The sequence below is a fragment of the Amblyomma americanum genome, chromosome 3, assembly GCF_052857255.1.
Source record: "Amblyomma americanum isolate KBUSLIRL-KWMA chromosome 3, ASM5285725v1, whole genome shotgun sequence".
In the NCBI taxonomy this organism is placed as follows: Eukaryota; Metazoa; Arthropoda; class Arachnida; order Ixodida; family Ixodidae; genus Amblyomma; species Amblyomma americanum.
Window position 1 is genome coordinate 152,837,921 of NC_135499.1, and position 20,195 is coordinate 152,858,115.

Consider the following 20,195-nt stretch of genomic DNA (forward strand, 5'->3'; position numbering starts at 1 on the left):
AAACATGGCAGGAGCCTGCAGTCACTCTTGTGTTTTACCCAAAGGAATGGTTGATGCAGATATTTTCTCCAAATATTTTAGCAGCTTGAATTTTTTTCTACACAGAATGTTATATCCACGCTTGCATCATTATCATTACCACAATGATTATTGCAATGCAATCATTATCGACATGTCAAATTAGTTGCAGAGTGAAAAAGTAATTCAGAAATCGAGGAACGTCACTGCATAAAGAGTTTACCAAGGAACACAATACAACAAACAAAATGAAAATCCATGAAGCCATTGTCATGCTGTGCTTTCCGTAAGCAAGGCAGTCAGATCAAAACACATTTTTGAGGAAACTGGCATTTCACAGAGATTTCAGCCAGTTTTTTGCTACTTATGACCCATTTTTTAAAGTCACTTCTAGGCTGTTTTTGTGGAAACTTTTTTGGGATATAAATAAAATGACCTTTTAGGCACGAAATCTGGTGTTTTCTAAAATCCGACTTTTTTCTAGATTTTTGCAGTCAGGACCCCGTGTCGCCCCTTAAAAGAGACCCTGAAATGATTTCGGTCTCCATATTCTAGTGCAACAGATCTGTAGAGGTGGTCTTTGCGGGTATTCGAGTCAAATTTGGATGCTCTGCGTGGCCCCTATAATTTAGAAATAAGTTTAAAAATCGCTGCTCACAATAGCTCGCAACCTATTAGGGCAATATCTCACCACCGCATCCCCCACCACGATGATGTCAGTGGATAGTCTGGGTGAGCCTTGTTGCGAGCTATTGCGAGCAGCGATTTTTTAAATTATTTCTAAATTATAGGGTCCACGCAGAGCTTTGAAATTTGATTTGAATACCTGCAAAGACCACTTCTACAGATCTGTTGCACAAGAATATGCCCATCGAAATAATTTCAGGGTCTCTTCTCCCCCATCCCTCGAAATCAGTGCACTCACTCCAAACTTCCCTATAACCCTCACAGATTATATGTAGGTGACCGTGACAGCTTTTGGCAACAATATATGCCGCAAACTGATGTCATATACCCAAACGAAAGTTTATAACATAGTTACAAACAGCAAACCGCAGCTTTTGAAGCATTCGCACATCAAGGGACTGATCAATTTCCCCACCAGGGGGCAGCACTAAAGGGTGGAAGTGTTCTTTTACCTGTGTTGTTTCTTTAGGCCCAAACAGCTACGATTGTGAATAAAACTGCAATTTTGAGAACACTTTTCTGTCACACACAAGCTTTCCTCCCACTCAACGCTTACGAGCCAGAGTCAGTTTTTGATGTTGAAACTTCCACTGAGCAAATAAAAAAAAAAGAAAACAGAGAACTACCGCTGGCTTAGGTCACCTCGTTCCTTATTAGCCCGTCCATTTCGCGTCCCCGGCAAGCGCGGCAACCATACCAGGAAAAAGAAAGAAAAAAAAAAACGAAACGCGCCAGCGCGGCCAACTAATATGCTGCCGGACAACGTTCCGCGTGCAGCGGTGTGGTTTGTCTCGTTTGTTGTGAGTTCCTCCTGTTGTCGGCTTCGCGCCGCGCGCGGTCAGTCCGCGCACGTACGTGGTCGGTAAAAGCGCTGCTAGCGCACTGCCGAGCTGGCAGATCTCCCAAGGTCGCCTGTGGCGTGAGCTAACGGTCCGCTCATAAGAAAGCACGCAGCTACGCTCAATGTATCCGCATCGCGATTCGCGCCCGATAGACGAGACGAAAAGAAACGCGGCGACCGAACGAAAGCGTTAATAGTAGAGATAGATAATGACTAACGCCTTTTCACGGCGGCAGTCGGGTAACTCCATCATCCCGCGAGCCGATAGAGTTCGTTGGCGTCGGCGTGTTGCAGTGGAAAACCGAGGCATGCGCGGAGTTTGGTTTGCATTTAGTTCACAGAGCGTGTTTAGAGCTTCCAACAGCGTCTATCTTTATTTCTATACATTGTTACTTTTTTACGCGAAGGGAAGAAATTTAAGACAGTTATGAAGGCATGGAGGAAGGATAAACTATATGCCCCCCTATAGTCTCACAGAGAAAAAAATCTCTGGCTCCAGAATCCGCTTTGTCAGCTGCACAGGACTGCGCCAGCATACGCGGTTTTGCAGTAATTAAGCGTGCACCTTAATCGCGTGTCGCAATAACCCAGTAGTTGCACGGCGAGTTGATCCTGGGCGAGATGCTAGCCAACACTACTCCACGGCCCGACATGACACTTTCGTCGGCGCAGCGGAAAATGAAATCCCACTGACTATACGCACGCGCAGACGCCGCTCCCAGTGACAAATGAGAAAAGCAAAGACCGCGTTCTTCGTTAGGCTTAACCGCCCGGCGCGACGGCCTACTCGAAACGGCAATAGGCCGCCGCTTAATTAGTTATAAATAAATGGAATGAAAGAAAGAAATTAAAACGACGCTTCGGCGCCGTCTGCAGCTATACGGAACGAAAAGGTCAGTATTTAGCACTCGTATACTCGCGCTGACACTGCGCCATATGCTTCGACTTCAGCTAGGTATTCACCACAGCTTGTGCGAATCATACCCCATAAGCCAAATGAGACTATAGACGAACTGACTGCTCCGGTTTATATATACAGTTGGTCAGGAACACCGCTGCTGACGACGTTTTAGTTCCGACGGTGGTCCATACGGGGCCCTGCACTATAGGGACACCACCTCGTGTTCATCCACTCACTCGACTCTCCAACGCTTGACAGCCGTGGAGCTCAGCACATACATTGCGCAGATGCTGTGCACGCATGCGAGAGTACTACTCACGTAGATGAGGTTCTCGTTGTATCGGATGAGCAGGTTCCGGAGGATGCCGGCCTCGTGCAGGTCCCCCAGCGAGATCATGTCCTCGACGCCCTGGATGGACGTCGGGTGCATGGCCTTGATGCGGCGCTCGGGGGTGAGCCATTGCTCCTTGCCGTCGTCGTCGATGACCTGGATGCGCCTGCCTTCGGCCGAGGCGACGCGGGCGCCGATGGCGACGTCAAACTCCCGCTTCGCCTGCGGCTCGATCCAGATGTAGTCGCCCTGCACGCACCACCACCCCACACTCGGTCACGTGCAAGCGCGGAAAAACTATACCAAGTGTTTCGGGGAAGCCCGCCACTAATCTTTAATAAAAGTAGGTTTCTTCAGGTTAAAGTGACGGTCTTTGCGGCATAATAATACCAACGCTGGCAGACGCTAGGAAATCATGTTAACTAGTAAAGTAATTAACTGAATTGCCTATTACCAACAGGCGCCTGATTGCAGAGATCTGCAGCCGGCCGTTAGTGATAGCCGTATCAGTTTCTAGAATTTCGAAAACGCGATTACCCTCGCCAAGGTGGCTCAACAATTTTGGGTCACTTCTCGCGTCATTCGAAAACCGCGCGCCTGAGGAGAGCGCATAAGGGACGTCCATCAAAGCGCGTCACTACGTAACGCGCGTACCACGTGACAATCTGCCTCACCCGCGCTGCGGTGCTCCTCGCTACTTCACGCATAATGGCTTTTTCGCTAGTGATTACAGGTGCACCTGGTGCTAACGTACTCCACCTGCCAACCATGGCAGGTGGTAGCTGGAAGGTGGAGGTTTCACCCACAGACAGAACGGCTTTATCGCCACCGAGGCATCAATAGCGCTGGCGCGCATTAAAAGCGCCAATAAATACGAGCGAACACTTCTGGATACAAGGCGGGTACACAGTTCTGAAAGTGACCACACTGGCTAAAGAAACCTCGGCTAAATAGCTTGAAATACAGGTCCGATTTTGAGGCTATAAAAGAAGTACGCTTTGAGCGTATAGTGGCAGCAGCGGGTGTACAGTGCTTGAACTTCTGCGCCGAACCGCGTGGAAAGGCAAATGAATACGGTAGAACATTTGCAGACAGAACGAATTTAGCGACCAGTTCCTTCTAGGCCACGCTCTCATGAAGCACCTGCGGCAACCGTCCTCAAATACATTCTGGGTGGGGCAAGCTCAAACGGAATCATTCTTATACTGTATAAGAGCCTCTCAAATTGCCTGTACATTTCAATAAGGTTTTATTCTTCTTACTGAGAGCAGTGCATTTTCTCTGACCTCATCAATAGTTACAATTATTATCAGTACATTTAAGTTGACTGCCACAAGCAGTGCAGTTCACCACACCCACCTCAATTTTGCTTCGTAAGGACGCTTCCACAAACAATATTATTCGTTCCTGGAACAGAGCTGGAGGTCCGATCGAGCTTCACTATAGTACTGTTTTACAGGCCCAAAAAGTACTAAAATTGAATACCACATGCAGACGCATCTTTAGAAACTGAAACACCCGTGAAAGTGAGTTCGGGTTCACTCAGCACGTGCCCGCACACGATACACTTCATGAAGCAGCGATTTGACCGACACCGACCACTCTCAACTCACGACCACTAGTTACACCGCAGTAGCCTGCGCCACAATTTCGACGGTCGCAACGCTTGCGACAGCGCCCGACGCAGCGCCGCAGGCAGTGTAATCTGAAACGATCTTGCCGATTATCGCATTTTCCAACAAAATCAAGGAAAGCTAACACATCATGCGGAAGGTATACCGAGTGCATCTGCGACGTGTGTAAACTAACACGGCCTCCACCGCTTCGAAACTTCTCTTCGCACAGGGCTCTATACATCGCTATACCACGCGGAAAAGCACGTCCCACGGAACTATGCGCACATTCGGTCCCATTTCTTAGCGTGCGAACACGAATGCAATCTTTGTTCCTTTGTTTTATCTTTTTTTTTCCCAGCCTACGCATTCTAGCGTGACTTTCCTAGGGCGCGCATCGATGTTACGGAATGTCTGTTCAAGCGCGACCACGGCTGTTCGCGCGAAAGCAAGAGTGCCTGTAGCTTCGTCCACAGGCCGGGTCCGGACGTCCAGGCCGGCATGCGCCTGCATTACACCCCGCGAGTTCACTTTCACTCGGCGCCGCCCTATAATCCGCAGACTAATCCGAGGGCGGGGACAGCAGTCACGCGTGTCGTGTTCTGGAGTCCGCCGGGTGACCTCACGATCCATCTATGCCGACATAATGAAAGCAAGTACGACCACGACAAAAAAAAAAAAAAAATGTAGGGTTTTAACAGCACCGTTGAACCCAGAATAATACGTGCGAAAGCATGTGATTAGCATGGCTGGCTCATGGTTCTGCTTTGCTGGCTCGTCGGCACGTCTGGCGACATTAGTTTCACAGTAGTATTAGTTGAAGGCGATGACGATGTGCATTGTGCACAGCGCGAGAGTGTGCGATAGTAGCATTAGTTGAAGGAGACTACGTGAACAACGCATTGCGAGAGTGAGTTGCAGTTTAACACGAGATGTGATTGGCTGCGGTGGTATGCCTTAGGGCTCTCGTGCAGTGGCCAGCGAAGCTGATCTGTTCGCGCCGCTGCGGGCTCGAATCCCAGTCGCGGCAATATTTATTTTATTTACGGTTTTGCCAAGGTCATCCTCAAGGTCAAGCTTCACACAAACTCGGTTACACCTCGTGAAGTAGCGCTTTCGCACAAAAAAAAAAAAATTCTCGACTTCGTATGATTGGGCGTCCTCTCGGGATTATATATTGCCTATACTTACAGCCCTTCGTTTTCCTGTTTTAATTTTTTTCTAAGTTCGGGGATTAACAATCGGGCGATATTTTGTGAGCTGAAATTCGAGTACAAATCGGGTTATTCAGCAAGAAGTTCAACAATTCGAATTTATTCGGGTTCTTTTCCAAAGCAAAATACCAGTAACAAAAACTCAGTGGGACACTGTTAGAAACGCGATAGCATTAGAGGCTGCCGGTGCCTTGACCGGAAGCGACGCCACTTTCCTCCTGCCAGTGGTGAACTTTATGACCGACGTCACATTTTCTGAATCAGAACAAAATTTTTAGCCTGCTTTATTTTTTCTCATTAGCATATCATGTTTCCTATTTTGCACTCCTGTATGATGCTCTGTTATTTAACTGCCTAGTAAGCACAACCGCTACATCGTTCTCTCACAGGAGGTCCGAGGTCCGGAGGACCTCCTGTGACCTCTGAAATACTGATAATTCTTGGTACATGTATCTCGAAATGAAAACAAAATATAATGATGATGGGGCTTTTAATGCTATCGCATTAATAAGCGCTAGATTCTCGTGCGTGATATAAAATCCTTTATTTCTTTTCATTATTTCATAAAAAAATAAGAAAACGGCAGGTTTAACTGAAAAACTGCCTGCGAAATGAGATATTTCTTTTTTTTCTCTCAGTACAATTATTTCGCGGCGCACAATACCACCTCCCACGCAGCACTTCCGCGTCCGTGCAAGAGCTACCTGTCTTTGCATAAAGCGAAGATATTCCCTCAACATTAGCGAGACTTAAACGCAGAAGAGCCTACAAAAAGGACGTCATTAACATACCTCTGAACAGGAATACGCCAATATCGGAGAAAAAAAAAAGGGAGTAAGCTGTCCTCTATAGCAGACAGCTTACTCCATTTTTACTCCTTTCTGTTTAAAGTGTAGGTAACGCTTGATACAATGACGCCAAAAAGACGTCTGTCTAGTCAGTACCCGTGTTTTGAACCTTCTGCTTCTAAAGCATACTTTTGGAAGTTATTTTCAAATTAAACTCAGCCACGAACAGTAGGTGTTAGAGCGATTACAGTTCAACGTTTAATTAAACGTTTTTAATAAGCACAATTTATCTGCTAGTTTTAGTGCAGTGTCTATATAGAGCTTTGTGCACAGGGTTTTACCAGAAAAAGAGGAGCCCTATACTCTGTAATGTCTCACTGTTTTATAACACACGTATCAGTAAGCAAAGGTAGTCATACGAAATGCATTTTGCCTTTCAGGAGCGTTTAATGGTATACCATCGCATTTCTATATACAACCAAAAAAAAGGTAAATCATCACACTGAATTTATACCGCATGAAAAGCTTTCTGTTAGAAAAATTCCAAGAAAGCTCGCAACCAGCGGTAAAGAAACTTGCGGAACACGCGGAACAAACAACAACAACAAAGTGTGTTGTTGAACGGGCGCGCAGCGCAGAATGGAAGAATGCACTGCGATGAGTGCACACACGATTTTAGACAGCCCTTTTAATCAATTCCACGACGCCCTGCGGTGTCAACGAAGAAATTCAGCTTTCCTTCGTTGTGCAAAGTGTAAAGCGTACCAAACCACCCTAATAACGCTCTTCTAATATGCTCATGCGAATTCGACATATGCCGATAGCGTGCCTCAAAAACGAAACTAAAGCCTCGTTGGCGCCGATACGTCACCCCGTGAATACTGGGAGCGGGAACAGGAAGTGGCGCCACCGGTGGTGCTTTCGTGAATGAAGCATGGCGAGCAGTTTAGCTCTGCAAGGAGCAATACCGTGTCAAGCGTACAGCCACAAAATGAACGAAAACGGAAAACGAAACTTTGCATAAATCGGAAGTCTAACGGCTTGGTCTCTTTCCCGCTAATGAAATACCAAGTCGGGAAGTAAAAATATCTGGAAACGAACATTTTGTTTTCCAGCAATTATGACCTTCGTTTCTGGGACAGCGCTAAAATCATTTTCCACTGCTACAACTTCGCTAAAACCTATTTTGCTATTTGTGTAGCGCGCTAACCAGCCGACTAATATTATTAGTTTTTTACACAGTGCGTTAAATTCAGGGATAGAAGAGCCTAAACCGCACACCAGTTTCTCAGACGAGAATATTCGAGCGACACACTCAGTAAAAAAAACTACTAAATTAATGATTTTTTTACGATAGCTAATATATGATCCAACCTCATTATAACGAAACTGTTTATAACTAAATAATGGTTACAACGAAGGAATGACAATTACCCTTGGAAGCTCGGTCAACAAGGGCTATAACGAAATAATCCCCGGGCCCCGTCAGCTTCGTTATATCGAGGTATAATATAATATAATATAATATAATATAATATACACAGTGAAAAAAAAAAATAAAGTTTTGAGACAATCGTAACCGGCCTTGCGTGCGCAATATACGGGACTCAACATGAAAATTTGGTGGCGAATATCTCGGCACACACGCGTACTACGAGAATTCTACCAAATGGAGCAGTCTAGGAATGCGACCGCCTCTTAAGAGATGCACGCCGGCTGCAATGGCTCAAAAGTATGCCACTTTATTTTAGTTAATTATGCGGTTGACGAAGATAATTATCTTCTGAATTTGTGTCCGCCTAGTGGCATAACCTCCTTGTGGAAACAGTTTATGCCTATTTCTCAGCGTTAATTTTTTTTTTCTAGCCCGGAAAGTACTATTCTCTAAATGCAGCGGACTCGCACGCTCTCGCTATTCCTTCTTACGTGCAGAATTTGGAATTAGAACACGCAAACCACGCTGCCCAGACGATTTCGTGGTGTACATCAACAAAGCTTCACTCTTGAAAGAAAATGCAAACTAAAGGATACAAAAAGAAATCGACATTTTGCACCATTTCTAATCAATACTTGTCAGACTCCATTCTAATTAGGTTAATGGTTTCTGGGCCGGTATGGAACTTTTACGGTTTCAGGGATCAGCACACTTTTTTTTTTCTCGTCGCTGCTTCAATTTTTCCTCCAAAATGGCCCAGAGTTTAAAGATTGGTACGCACATTTGTCAGTGCATCATAGGCAGCGAATATCTTAATCGCGTGCCCTGGAGTATACGTAGCTGAGTATAAGTTATCTGTTAATTAGCTTCAAAATGGCACGTGCAGTCGCTGTTCCACTTACCCGCGTAACTATGACCATCTCGGCAGGAGAGGTTCAGCATCAAAGCTTGAAGCCCTGCCTGGAACACAGAAACAAAAAAGGAAAGAATAAGAATAAACACAAACGCTGTATAGACGCTGCATTCGAGTGAATCATCAGCAAAATCAGTAGACGTAACTGTGTCGCGAAATAGCTTAGAACACTGCGGCGTACATGCACCGCGAATAAGAAGTGAAACGAATGCAGGAAAAAAAAAGGAATAACACAAATAAAAAGCCCCACAATTAGAACGATCCGCCGACCACTCGCGATTATAGCCGGTTCGCAACTATAGTACAGAAGTCACCCCGTTTTCTCCCTGCGCTGAATCTGTCATCCCCCGGATGGCGATAAAATCTGACAGCACAGGCGCTATTCCGTTTGCTTAGTCGTGTTATCTCTGTTCGCACCCTTCGCAACGTGGATCAGTATCTGCGGCGCTGCGCAGAGTACAAGGTCGCGTGTTCGGTCACGGCCGTAACGGCCCCATTTCGACGGAGGCGAAATGCAGAAACTCCCGTGTGCCGAGAATTCGATGCAAATTAGAGAATCTCACGCGCTCAAAATCTACAGCAGCCCTCCGCAATGGCGCACCTCGTAGCCTTGGTGTAGTTTTCGTACACAGAAATAAATTAACCATTCATCAACACACACACAGTCGCTCGCCGGCAGCGCGGGCTGGGGGGGGGGGTTTCGTTTCCAGAAATAATACGTCGAAAAATTCCGGCAAAGTCCAGAAGACAGGATAGACGCTTATTAGACAAAAAAAGATTCACACGATTTAGTTTTTTTTTTGTTTGGTTCTCCCCCTAGCAACACAGCTTTGGTCTGCAGCGCATACAGTTCCTCACAGTCATAGACTACGGTGCCAGCACAACCAGAATCAGCTCCTAATGAGCGTGAACGTAGGTACACACGCTCGGAGATAAGTTTACGGGATCAGCGAGCGACGTTGGCGAACAAACTAAAAGCGTGCAGTAAGACGGGCGCGAGAGCCACACAGTTTGAGGGAAGGATGTGAGCGCACGTGCTGGCGTCTATATAGGTGCAACGCTGCTTCGAACTAATATACAGGGTGTTCCATCTTATTGGACATAACTTAATAAGATAATTGTGAAGTTAATTTGAGCCTGCCAGGTAATTAATCTATTTTTATTCGCAGGCTTGGACGAGGTATCCGCCTGACCATGGAATCCAACCTTTGTCGAAAGTGCTGGTTTGTGGCTATCACAGAACTTTAATACACAAAAAAGGGCTGCGTTGAATAAAGTGAAACAACTGTAGATCGCAACGATATTCGCCATCCTGGTTTACCCACGTTGCATTTACCACAACCAGTATCGCCGCCGGACGTCGAACAGACGAAAAAAAATTGAAAATTGGCTTTTGGGGAAAGTAAATGGCGCAGTATCTGTCTCGTATATCGTTGGACACTTGAACCGCGCCGTAAGGGAAGGGATAAAGGAGGAAGTGAAAGAAGAAAGAGGTGCTGTAGTGGAGGGCTCCGGAATAATTTCGACCACCTGGGGATCTTTGACGTGCACTGACATCGCACAGCACACGGGCGCCTTAGCGTTTCGTTTCCATAAAAACGCAGCCTCCGCGGTCGGGTTCGAACCCGGGAACTCCGGATCAGTAGCCGAGCGCCCTAACCGCTGAGCCACCGCGGCGGGTGACAAGACGCGCTGAACGAGCACGTAGCACGCTTGACAGTATACTCGTGGTGTCATCACGAGAACCAAGTTGGACAACTGCGACGTCCTAAACCCACGAACACCGCCTGTACTTTTTCTTTGTATGAAAACAGGTTGCTCCGCCGTTATGTGGCCTCGCAGCGCTGCGGTGAAGCTGACTTATCATTTCTGTAAAAAGGTCCGCTGCCCAAAGTTGCGTGCATTCGAGGAGGCCCTCCACATAAGCGCAATTGTTGGCGCCACACGTGCACCTCATTGGTATTCAAGTGCGAACAACTTTCGCGTTTTAACTCAGGACTCGATTAAAAGCAGTAGATACGATAAGTCAAAGAGGGTGGCCAGGGAGATTAGTAGCCTTTATTTCTGACGAAACCAGTACGTAGTCAGCGTTTGAATACTAACTAGGCGCACTATTTCGTGCTACACGCTACTGCGATCCTCATCGCACGTGGTTGTTAATCACGACGCAACGCTCAGTCACAGCTTCGCGCGTTGCTCGCGGTGTGCCCGCGTGTATACGGCTTACTCAAGCTCCCGTATACATCGGGCTGTTTGTACGTCTCCCCTATACAACTCCGTTCGAGCTCTGCAGCTGACCGACATTTACAACAAGGTTGCACGCCGATTTCATTCGCTATCGTTCCTATCCGAGCGTGCGTCGTGGACTAGTTGCCCGTCTCCGATAACTGTAACTCGTTTCAAGAGCGCGCACACACGCACACACACGCGCACACACACACACACACACACACACACACACACACACACACACACACACACACACACACACACACACACACACACACACACACACACACACACACACACACACACACACACACACACACACACACACACACACACACACACACACACACACACAATTTCGACGCATGCGACAGCGCCTCGGCCTCGTTTCCCCAAGATAGTCGCGTCGTAAAATCGAACGCCCGTTACAGCCTTTCTCGGCAGCTAAACTTTTCTGGCAATGAGCGGCGCTTGAATGAACCGTAGTTTGAGTACAGCGAATCGCTGCGCGATAAAAAAAAAAACGAAAAAGAAAGCGACACAGTTGCCGCCGTGGTTGGCGCAGGAAGACCGGAGCTTCGTCGACGCCTCATTGTATTGGGTACACGTGCCAACGCAACATGAATGTATACTAGAGCCTCAGAAATTCAACGCCGCTATTGGAGATCACAACGCAGAAATGCAGTCGTTTTTATTTCCCTCTTTAACGTTTCCGCCAATCACCGCCGAGCTGCCATGACGCTGACCGCCAGAGTGAATACCTCAGAACATGCAAGCTCGTGACCGAATGACTGCGCGCGCTGCACAACATATATGTAAATCTATATTATGCGCTCTCTTTATTACCTGTCATGCTCGAAGACGTAGCTCCAATGTGAAAGAGAGTACATTATACCTGCATTCAATTGACGATTACTAAATAAGTGTGGGTAAATAGAACACTTGTTCCTTTTCTCTTAATAGTTTTCCTCTGGGAGGACAATGCCCGTGAAACATCTTCAACTTCAGCGCAGAAGCAACGACAGAATTCGCTCTTGCAACGCGTGCAAACTTGCAGCTCCCTTCCCCATCGGAGCTACCTGCACATACGCAGACGGACCGCAGACGTTGTGGCCTCCGACCACCACTCCACTGGGTGTCTAAGCGATCTCTGGAACGTTTACGATGTCTGCGACGTCCGTGGCCGTTTACGACACAGGGACGTGCAAGTCGCCTCCGACAGTCTCCTGGCTCCCTCGGCGTTCCCTTTGTGCGTACACGGTGGCGAGTGACCTCCATCGGAGCTCACTGCGGCACACGGTTGCGACGACCGCAATTGTCCGACCAGGGGCGCATGCGAAATCCTCGTCGTCACGCATTCACCGCGAGCGGACAAACAATCGCGGTCCGACGCGCTGGCAGAAAGAAAGAAGAGGCATGCATACACAGGTTGGACAGCGTCATTCGGGCGGTGTGCGTGCGTCTGTGCGCATGGCCAGGAACGACGGCGCAGTCGAAGCCAATGGACACATCGCAATGCGCGGCCGCGGAGACCGGAAGCGACTTCCTGCTCGCCAAAACTTCCGCGGCAGCAGTGGCGGCGCTGAGAGGGTCACTGTTTCGTCCACGGCCGTCTATCCGGCCCGGGGCTGTCGTAATGGCGACAACGGGGCCATCCAAGCGCGCAGCCGGGTCGCATGCAGTCCGTCCGTGCGACACACACACACACACACACGGGAGGGTAGTGCTGAAGGGGTCGAAGAAAGTAAAGAAAGCAACAGACAGAGCGCTCTCTTTCACCGTCATAATGACGCAAAGAGAGCCGGCCACACAGGAAGAGCGAAGGGTGCGCGGTGCGTATCTGCGTAAACATACGCGGGAGGAAGAGGGGGAGGGCACGGACGGATGACCGCCGGTGGTGCCTGCGACGGTGGTGGGTGCAATCCCCCCGGCCCTCTTTGTGAGGACGATCAACGGGCTGGCTCGACAGACGAGGAGCTCTCTTTCGACGCCGCGCTGCGTCTCCCCGTTTGTTTCACCCCCCCATTCAGAAAGGACGCTGAACAATGAGAGCTTGCACCACATGTGCCACTTTCCCCGGCTGTAAGGCGCATGCGCTTCCACGTGCATTACGTGACACTTTGCATGCGTCCCCGTCTTCAGAGGGGAACGAGTGCTGCGTGACGTCAGAAGGCGTACGAACAAGGTCGGACGACCCAAAACGCTTTCACCGAAGAAGACAATGAAATGCAGGGAACAGACAAGCGTCCATCACGCATCTGCAGTGCTAAAGGGCCGACAGTGAGGACAACTCCACCCAAGTTATGAGCTTGGTGAAAGCAGATTCTACGGCTCGTTCTTGCTATGTTGGTATTTGCTCGGTTGCGAAAGATACCAGCCCGTAAGCCCGCCGCAGCAAGCAAGCAAAGCTTGGTCCCCAGCACAGTCGATTCGTATTGGGATTCCCGCCAAGGAAAGCGGGTGAGTATTAAGGTACTTGCCAGTTGGAACAGCTATATAGTATATGGTCCCCATGTGGTACCGGTAGGAGGCTACCTGCACGGAACTCTCTGCAACGCACTTCCCCAGGATGAGCACGCCTTGTGAAGTTCGTCACGACGCATGAATGATTTCGTTAATTCCAAGATATACTGCAGATCACACAAGGTGACCAGTGCAGAGCACGGCGCTGCTGTCAGTAGATGCAGAACGATGGCGTATTCTCACTCACTTCGCTACGGCGGCTCAAGCTCGAAGTAGATGGCCATGAAACTATTGCACCAGGCTAGCCTCTCTGCCCTGAGCGCAAACTTGTGTAAGAGCGCCGGAAGCGGCCACATCCTCTCCAATTATTTCATTCCCAAAGGAACACCAGTGGTTCGTGACATATATCCACCGAAGAGCGAGGATCCGTCACTTCAGCGCTACCTACAACCGCAAGTGCACGCGCACGAAGGAAATGCAGTATCAGTCACTGCACGTTCATCTCACTGTTTGCTGTGCCAATTTTATAAATAAACGCTCGCTGTTTAATAGGTCGTTGTTACTATACATAGCTCCTATTCGTGACCATATGAACTCGTGCATACCCTTGGGCTCCTAAGAGGCAAGTTTTGTCATAGTGCTGCTTTTGTGGCCAATATTTAAGCACCCCAAGCATACAGCACGCCTGCTTGATTTGCACGAACAAATAAACTTAGCGTAGCCACCTGCAACAAATAATAATAATAATAATTGTTTTTTTTTTTGGGGGGGGGGGGGAGGGAAATGGCGCAGTATATGTCTCATATATCGTTGTATACCTGAACCGCGCCGTAAGGGAAGGGATAAAGGATGGACTGAGAGAAGGCAGGAAGAAAGAGGTGCCGTAGTGGAGGGCTCCAAAATAATTTCCACCACCTGGGGATCTTTAACATGTACACTGACATCATACAGCACACGGGCGCCTTTGCGAAATTTCGCCTCCATCGAAACGTGGCCGCCGCGGTCGGGTTCGAACCCGGGTACTCCGGATCAGTAGCCGAGCATCCTAACCACTGAGCGACAGCGGCGGGTAACAAGTAGCGAATTTTCGTGATTGTTAACAGCTGAAAAAAAAAAGGGGGGGGGGGGGAAGGGCTCGGTAAATTCCCAGCGCGCAATCTTACGAAACACTACTTTTAGGGAGGAGGATGCTGGATCGGATGTAATAGTAAGACATTTTTAAACAGGCCTTAGGAGGGGCGTTTAGCAGGTCCTGGGCCAAGGTGAGGAGGCAAGCGAGATGGGCAAGAGTTAGAAAAAGTGGGGGAGAGGGGGGGGGGGGGACTGGAAGGCTGTGCGGCGTTGCGTAAGGCAGTGCTCTGTATCAGCGTATGAGTGCGAGCAGTCGCCGAGGCCATCAAACACTTCAGCACACTATATGTCTCGACCCAGTACACATCGCAGGCAATTTCCACGCATTACACGACAGAGCCCTCCCCTCCTCTACTCATCGGCCTTAGTCGCCACACTCACAGCAATGCGCACACGACTGGGTAATACCGGCAATAAGCTGGCTCGCCAGCTTGCCTCCGCTATTATACGGACGAGCCTATATACCGAGGGTGGGCGCGGTCAGGGCTTTCAAACATATTGTCCAGGAAGGAATACTCGCACCAAAAATCGAATTTAGCTGATCTATATCCTGCCGTACCCATCCCCATCGATCGTCGCAGTTCGCATCCTTCGCCGAACACTTCTACATACAACAGCCGAACTTCATTTGTACGAGCACAGTTCCCCACCCCAGTGCTCCGACTGAGCGGAAGAGAAGACATGAATAATAATAATAATTGGTTTTTTGGGGAAAGGAAATGGCGCAGTATCTGTCTCATATATCGTTGGACACCTGAACCGCGCCGTAAGGGAAGGGATAAAGGAGGGACTGAAAAAAAGAAAGGAAGAAAGAGGTGCCGTAGTGGAGGGCTCCGGAATAATTTCGACCACCTGGGGATCTTTAACGTGCACTGACATCGCACAGAACACGGGCGTCTTAGCGTTTTGCCTCCATAAAAATGCAGCCGCCGCGGTCGGGTTCGAACCCGGGAACTCCGGATCAGTAGTCGAGCGCCCTAACCACTGAGCCACCGCGGCGGGGGGAGAAGACAGGAGGAAAACGGAGTTCGCTGCGCAAGTTTGGAAGCTGCTTGCATCCGCCGAGCGAAGCAAAAACTGGCTACATACACGCGGTGACTTGCGGGACACCGCCGACCACGTACACTCGGGAAAATACACACTCAAACACGAGAGGCGGAAGGCGAGGGGGAGATGGAAGGCGAGCTGAACGGGACCACCACCGCAGCGTCTCGCGGACCACGAAGGACACTTTTCTTCCATTTGCACGCGGTCTGCCGCGGGAGGCCGGAAAATGGGCCAACCAGCGGCGGTTGCGGTGGTGCCCACTCGTGCGACGCACCACCGCGGACTCTGGGGACGATTCAGCCGCGCGTGCGACGCGAGCGCGCATGCCACAAAGAGTTTAAAAAGGGGGTACGCCCCTCCGCAGAGAGCCACAAAAGGGGCGCAGCGCAGCCTGTAGCCCAGACAAAAGGGTGCGTCCTCTCGGAGAAGAGAGTGTGTGCACAGCCGTGCGCTGATGGCCTCTACGCATGCGTGGGGGTCGCCCGGGCGCGTCATGGCCACGCATGCTGCGGCTCGGGATGCGTATACACATGCACGTTGTGTACGTATACTTGCGTACGAAATATGAATGCTTTGCGATCGATTTAGGCTGCCAGATGCACGCGACAGTCATAGAGGAACGCACGTGCAGTAGACCCGCTCGCCCCTGCCCATGCTACTGCGCAGGAGGCTACGCGAGTACGTCTCCGCTATGCTAAAAGCATCTAACGTATGGCCGTTTTTATGTCTGTTTCTACAGACGATGTGAAACTGACGGTGAGCCGTCAGGGCTATAATTGTCACTCGCTAAGGAACGATTCCAGGAACGAATTAATTGATTTATCCGGATGAATTGGCAACAGTGGAAATGAATGTTTCCACAACAAGCAATTAAGCGGTGGGAAATAACTGAGCCAGCAATATTTCCACAAATCGTTGTCAACTCATGGGAGCATTCTCTGCGGCATGTATGGTCGGATAAAACTCGAGCGTGATTTTCGGTGGACAGGAGAGTACGCAAATAACCTTCAGTCACACAGAGAATAGGTTGTACGGTAGTTATAGCGAAACAATGAAGGTCGATGCCGTAAACGACAATTCCGCCCATTAGACCCGAACATCCCAAATTCTAGCCCCTTTCCCACACAGCAGCTTTAAAAATTTTCCAATGTAGAAAACATGAGCAAATTTTGAGACTTAACATTCCCGGAAGTTCCGCAAAGGTTCTCTTCTCGCCAAATTTTGCTCCTCGAATTCCCTGAGAGAGGAAAAATTCCCAGACTGGAACATGAATGTAGCGAAAGACGTCAATTCTTACTTCGAACAGCATTTGCAGCATCGCTATTGGTCATGCATGCAACTGCACCACCTGAAAACCAGTATCAACAAACAGCGTATCACCACTATCATACGGGCCGGGCCGCTAATGCAGGCGGCCTCATCCTTCTGCGAACGGGTGTATATATGCACATGCATGGAAATGCGGCACCATAGAAACGAAACATGTCTCCCGGCGAGTTGGGCGATTCTCACCGGAGGCAAACATGGGGAAAAAGTTATGCGACGGCTGAAAATCAGGACAGCGAGTATCGTACCCTGGCCAGCAGGTTTATTCACACATTCACACATCGGCGACAGGACCGATAATCACAGCAAATCCACGCAAGCGGTCGGTTATAACCTGTTGCTCGCCCTGTGCCATTACCAAACAGCCAGTCTGGCTCGAAGCTCTGCAACAAGTGTCAAGTTAAGGAGTTCCAACGGCCACTGCCGCGACTAATGGATAAACGAGCTTTCCAAGTGCTAGCATCACAAAGAGAAGAAAACAACCGAGTAAAAATATTTAAAAAAAAACGCCGACCTTCGGTTCTGCTCCGAAGCCGACGGGGTGCCGAGCAATTGAAGCGGTCGCTTTACAGCCATTCGACCGCCCCTCGTTTTACACCTCAGAAACGAGTAATCAGTGCGCAGAGGGCGAGACGGCTGCTGAATTACACCCTCGGGCATCACCCGTGGGCCTTGTCTCCAGCGTGCGTTTCAACTTGTCTGACCCAAAAACCGAAATGACCAGGCGCGGTTGATTCGTGACTAAACTTGGAAAAGTTTAGCGGCCACGATTCGAACGATAAGCGGACCAGACCTAATTTTTTTACTGATCCACCTGCGGTCCATACGCATACACATAACTGCGTGCGCGTTGCCGACTGCTACGCTTGAACGAGATGCCCTCAGGCCACGTGGCACGAGAGATTTGTCTCACCGCGGAAGGCGGCGTAGTACACAGCCAATCCCGAAGGTCAGACTGCTTATCCCGCTACACCAAGCGTGTCGGAGGGAGGGTATACGGGCTGCACCGGAGCAAGAAAGCGGCCCAAGAAACTGACCCGTCACAAGTCAACAAACACATCGCCCATTACGACGGCAGGAAATGAACGGGCGGGAGCGCCAGCGTTCAGAACGTGTGTTTTATTGCCTCCCGGAACTGCGCGCAGTCGGGCCCTCCTTCTCGTAATCCTCCTCTCCCTCTTAACCTTTCCTTTCCTTTGTTTTCTTTTCCTTTTAACGGCAGCTACCAAGACACGGAAACCGTAGAAACGTGTCGAGTCAAGCATGCCTTAACATGTAAGCCAGAGAAGCCAGCGAAGCGCGAGGCACTAGCTGTATAGTATGTACGTGTCCTATTCACAATTTCACCAGCGCTGCGACTAGGAACAAGAACAGAGAAGGAAGACAAGGACAAGCGCTACTAACAACTGAAAGTTTATTTGAAAAAAACACAGATTATATGCACACAACTGACAACCCAAAGCGCCTGCGCTTCCCCCACCAGGCACGCAAAAGAGAGTTAAAAATCTAGATACAAAATTTCACACTCATGTAAGTTCACAGATGGTGTGCTAACGCACGTGTCGATGTTCTTGTGAATGTGATAGGCTTCAAACAACTCCCTAGTTAACTGATCTGGATGTCTGAATTTAATCTTAGCCCTGTTAAGCAGAGGAAAGCATGCTTTTTTGTTAGACACACCGGGTTTGTTTAGAAGACAATCTCTGTAATGAAGGGACAGATTTGATGAAGGAGCACCATTCAAAGAGGTTCTATGCTGACGTAAGCGTGTATTTATGCATTTACCGGTTTGCCCAATGTAACTCTTGCCGCATTTAAAAGGTATGTCATAAACCACTCCCTCTGCACATGGCACAAAGGTTGACTCATGATCCACCTGGCATGCATTTTTTCTTTTGCCTCTTATTTGCTTCTGTTCCCGGGCTCTTTTGTCAACAATAGCACAAACCTTGCCTAGTTTATTAGGGACCGAAAAGAGCACTTTTACCCCATATCTAGTGCCAACCTGCTTAAGCCTATGGGATAACTGATGAATGTAGGGTATTACCGCATACTTCGTTCTGTCATTGCCGGAATTTTCCTGTGCTTCATGTCTACCGAACGACTTCATCTTCTTCAGGATCTTGTTGCTAGCAAGCGCTATCACATCTTTGGGGAAGCCCGCTGACCTTAGCCTTTGAACTTGCTTATCGAAACTGCTGCCTAAAGTATGAATACATGACTTAGTAAGTGCAGATCCTAAACAAGACACTGCTATGCCACATTTAACTATTTTCGAGTGCCCAGACTGATAATTTAGCAAGGGCTTTTCCGACCGCTGTAGGAAGGACCAACAAACATGATTCACCTTTTTCTCCAATCTAATATCCAAGAATTGCAGCTGATTATCTTCCGGTAATTCAAAGGTAAATTTCAGACCAAACCCGCAGTTTTCAAAAGTCTTTAAAATGTCATCCACATGTGCCTTGAAGTCATGGGATTCAACAAAAACAAGATAATCGTCTACATACCGGAAGATTTGTTTTACACGGATGTCTAAGTTAACTTTAATGCTCCTATCTGCATAGGAAAGAAAGATATTACTAAGTACCGGAGCCACTTTTGAGCCAATGCACACTCCTGTTTTTTGAACATATAGCCTGCCTTCCCAATCAACAAATGTGGATTTGAGATAAAATGACACAAGCTCCAAAAACGAGCCCACAGAAACGCCACACTTTGAAATGAATGCTTCTTCATCATTATCCTCTACTATACATTTCTTAACACACTGGAGGAGCCTATCATGTGGCAATGAATAGAATAAATCCTGCACATCAATACTAAACATAACACACCCACCAGGATTATTTAGTTTCAGATATTGCACAACCGCCTCGGAATTAGATACAAGAAACGGGTCTTCTACTGTCAGTGAACACAATTTACTTTGCAAAAAACTTGAAACGGCATGTTGCCAAGTTCCCCGTTCAGTAACAATGCAACGGAAGGGGATGTCAGTTTTATGAGTTTTGGCAGCAAAAAACACTTCTAAAAAGTTGCCTTTCGCCTTTTAGAAGTGTTTTTTGCTGCCAAAACTCATAAAAACTGACATCCCCTTCCGTTGCATTGTTACTGAACGGGGAACTTGGCAACATGCCGTTTCAAGTTTTTTGCAAAGTAAATTGTGTTCACTGACAGTAGAAGACCCGTTTCTTGTATCTAATTCCGAGGCGGTTGTGCAATATCTGAAACTAAATAATCCTGGTGGGTGTGATA

At 48.4% G+C, this 20,195-nt stretch overlaps 1 protein-coding gene across 2 annotated transcripts in view; it reads right to left on the reverse strand.

Annotated features, from left to right (window-relative positions):
- Positions 1 to 20,195, reverse strand: part of ck (unconventional myosin-VIIa ck) — a 174,835-nt gene that overhangs the window by 62,913 nt on the left and 91,727 nt on the right. For both annotated transcript variants that reach the window (XM_077658424.1, XM_077658425.1), the window contains exons 2-3: positions 8,731 to 8,788; positions 2,767 to 3,027 (exon numbers count right to left, since the gene is read on the reverse strand). In XM_077658424.1, coding sequence (XP_077514550.1) covers positions 2,767 to 3,027; positions 8,731 to 8,748 — 279 coding nt within the window. In that variant the 5' untranslated portion in view covers positions 8,749 to 8,788. The remainder of the gene's footprint in view (positions 1 to 2,766; positions 3,028 to 8,730; positions 8,789 to 20,195) is intronic.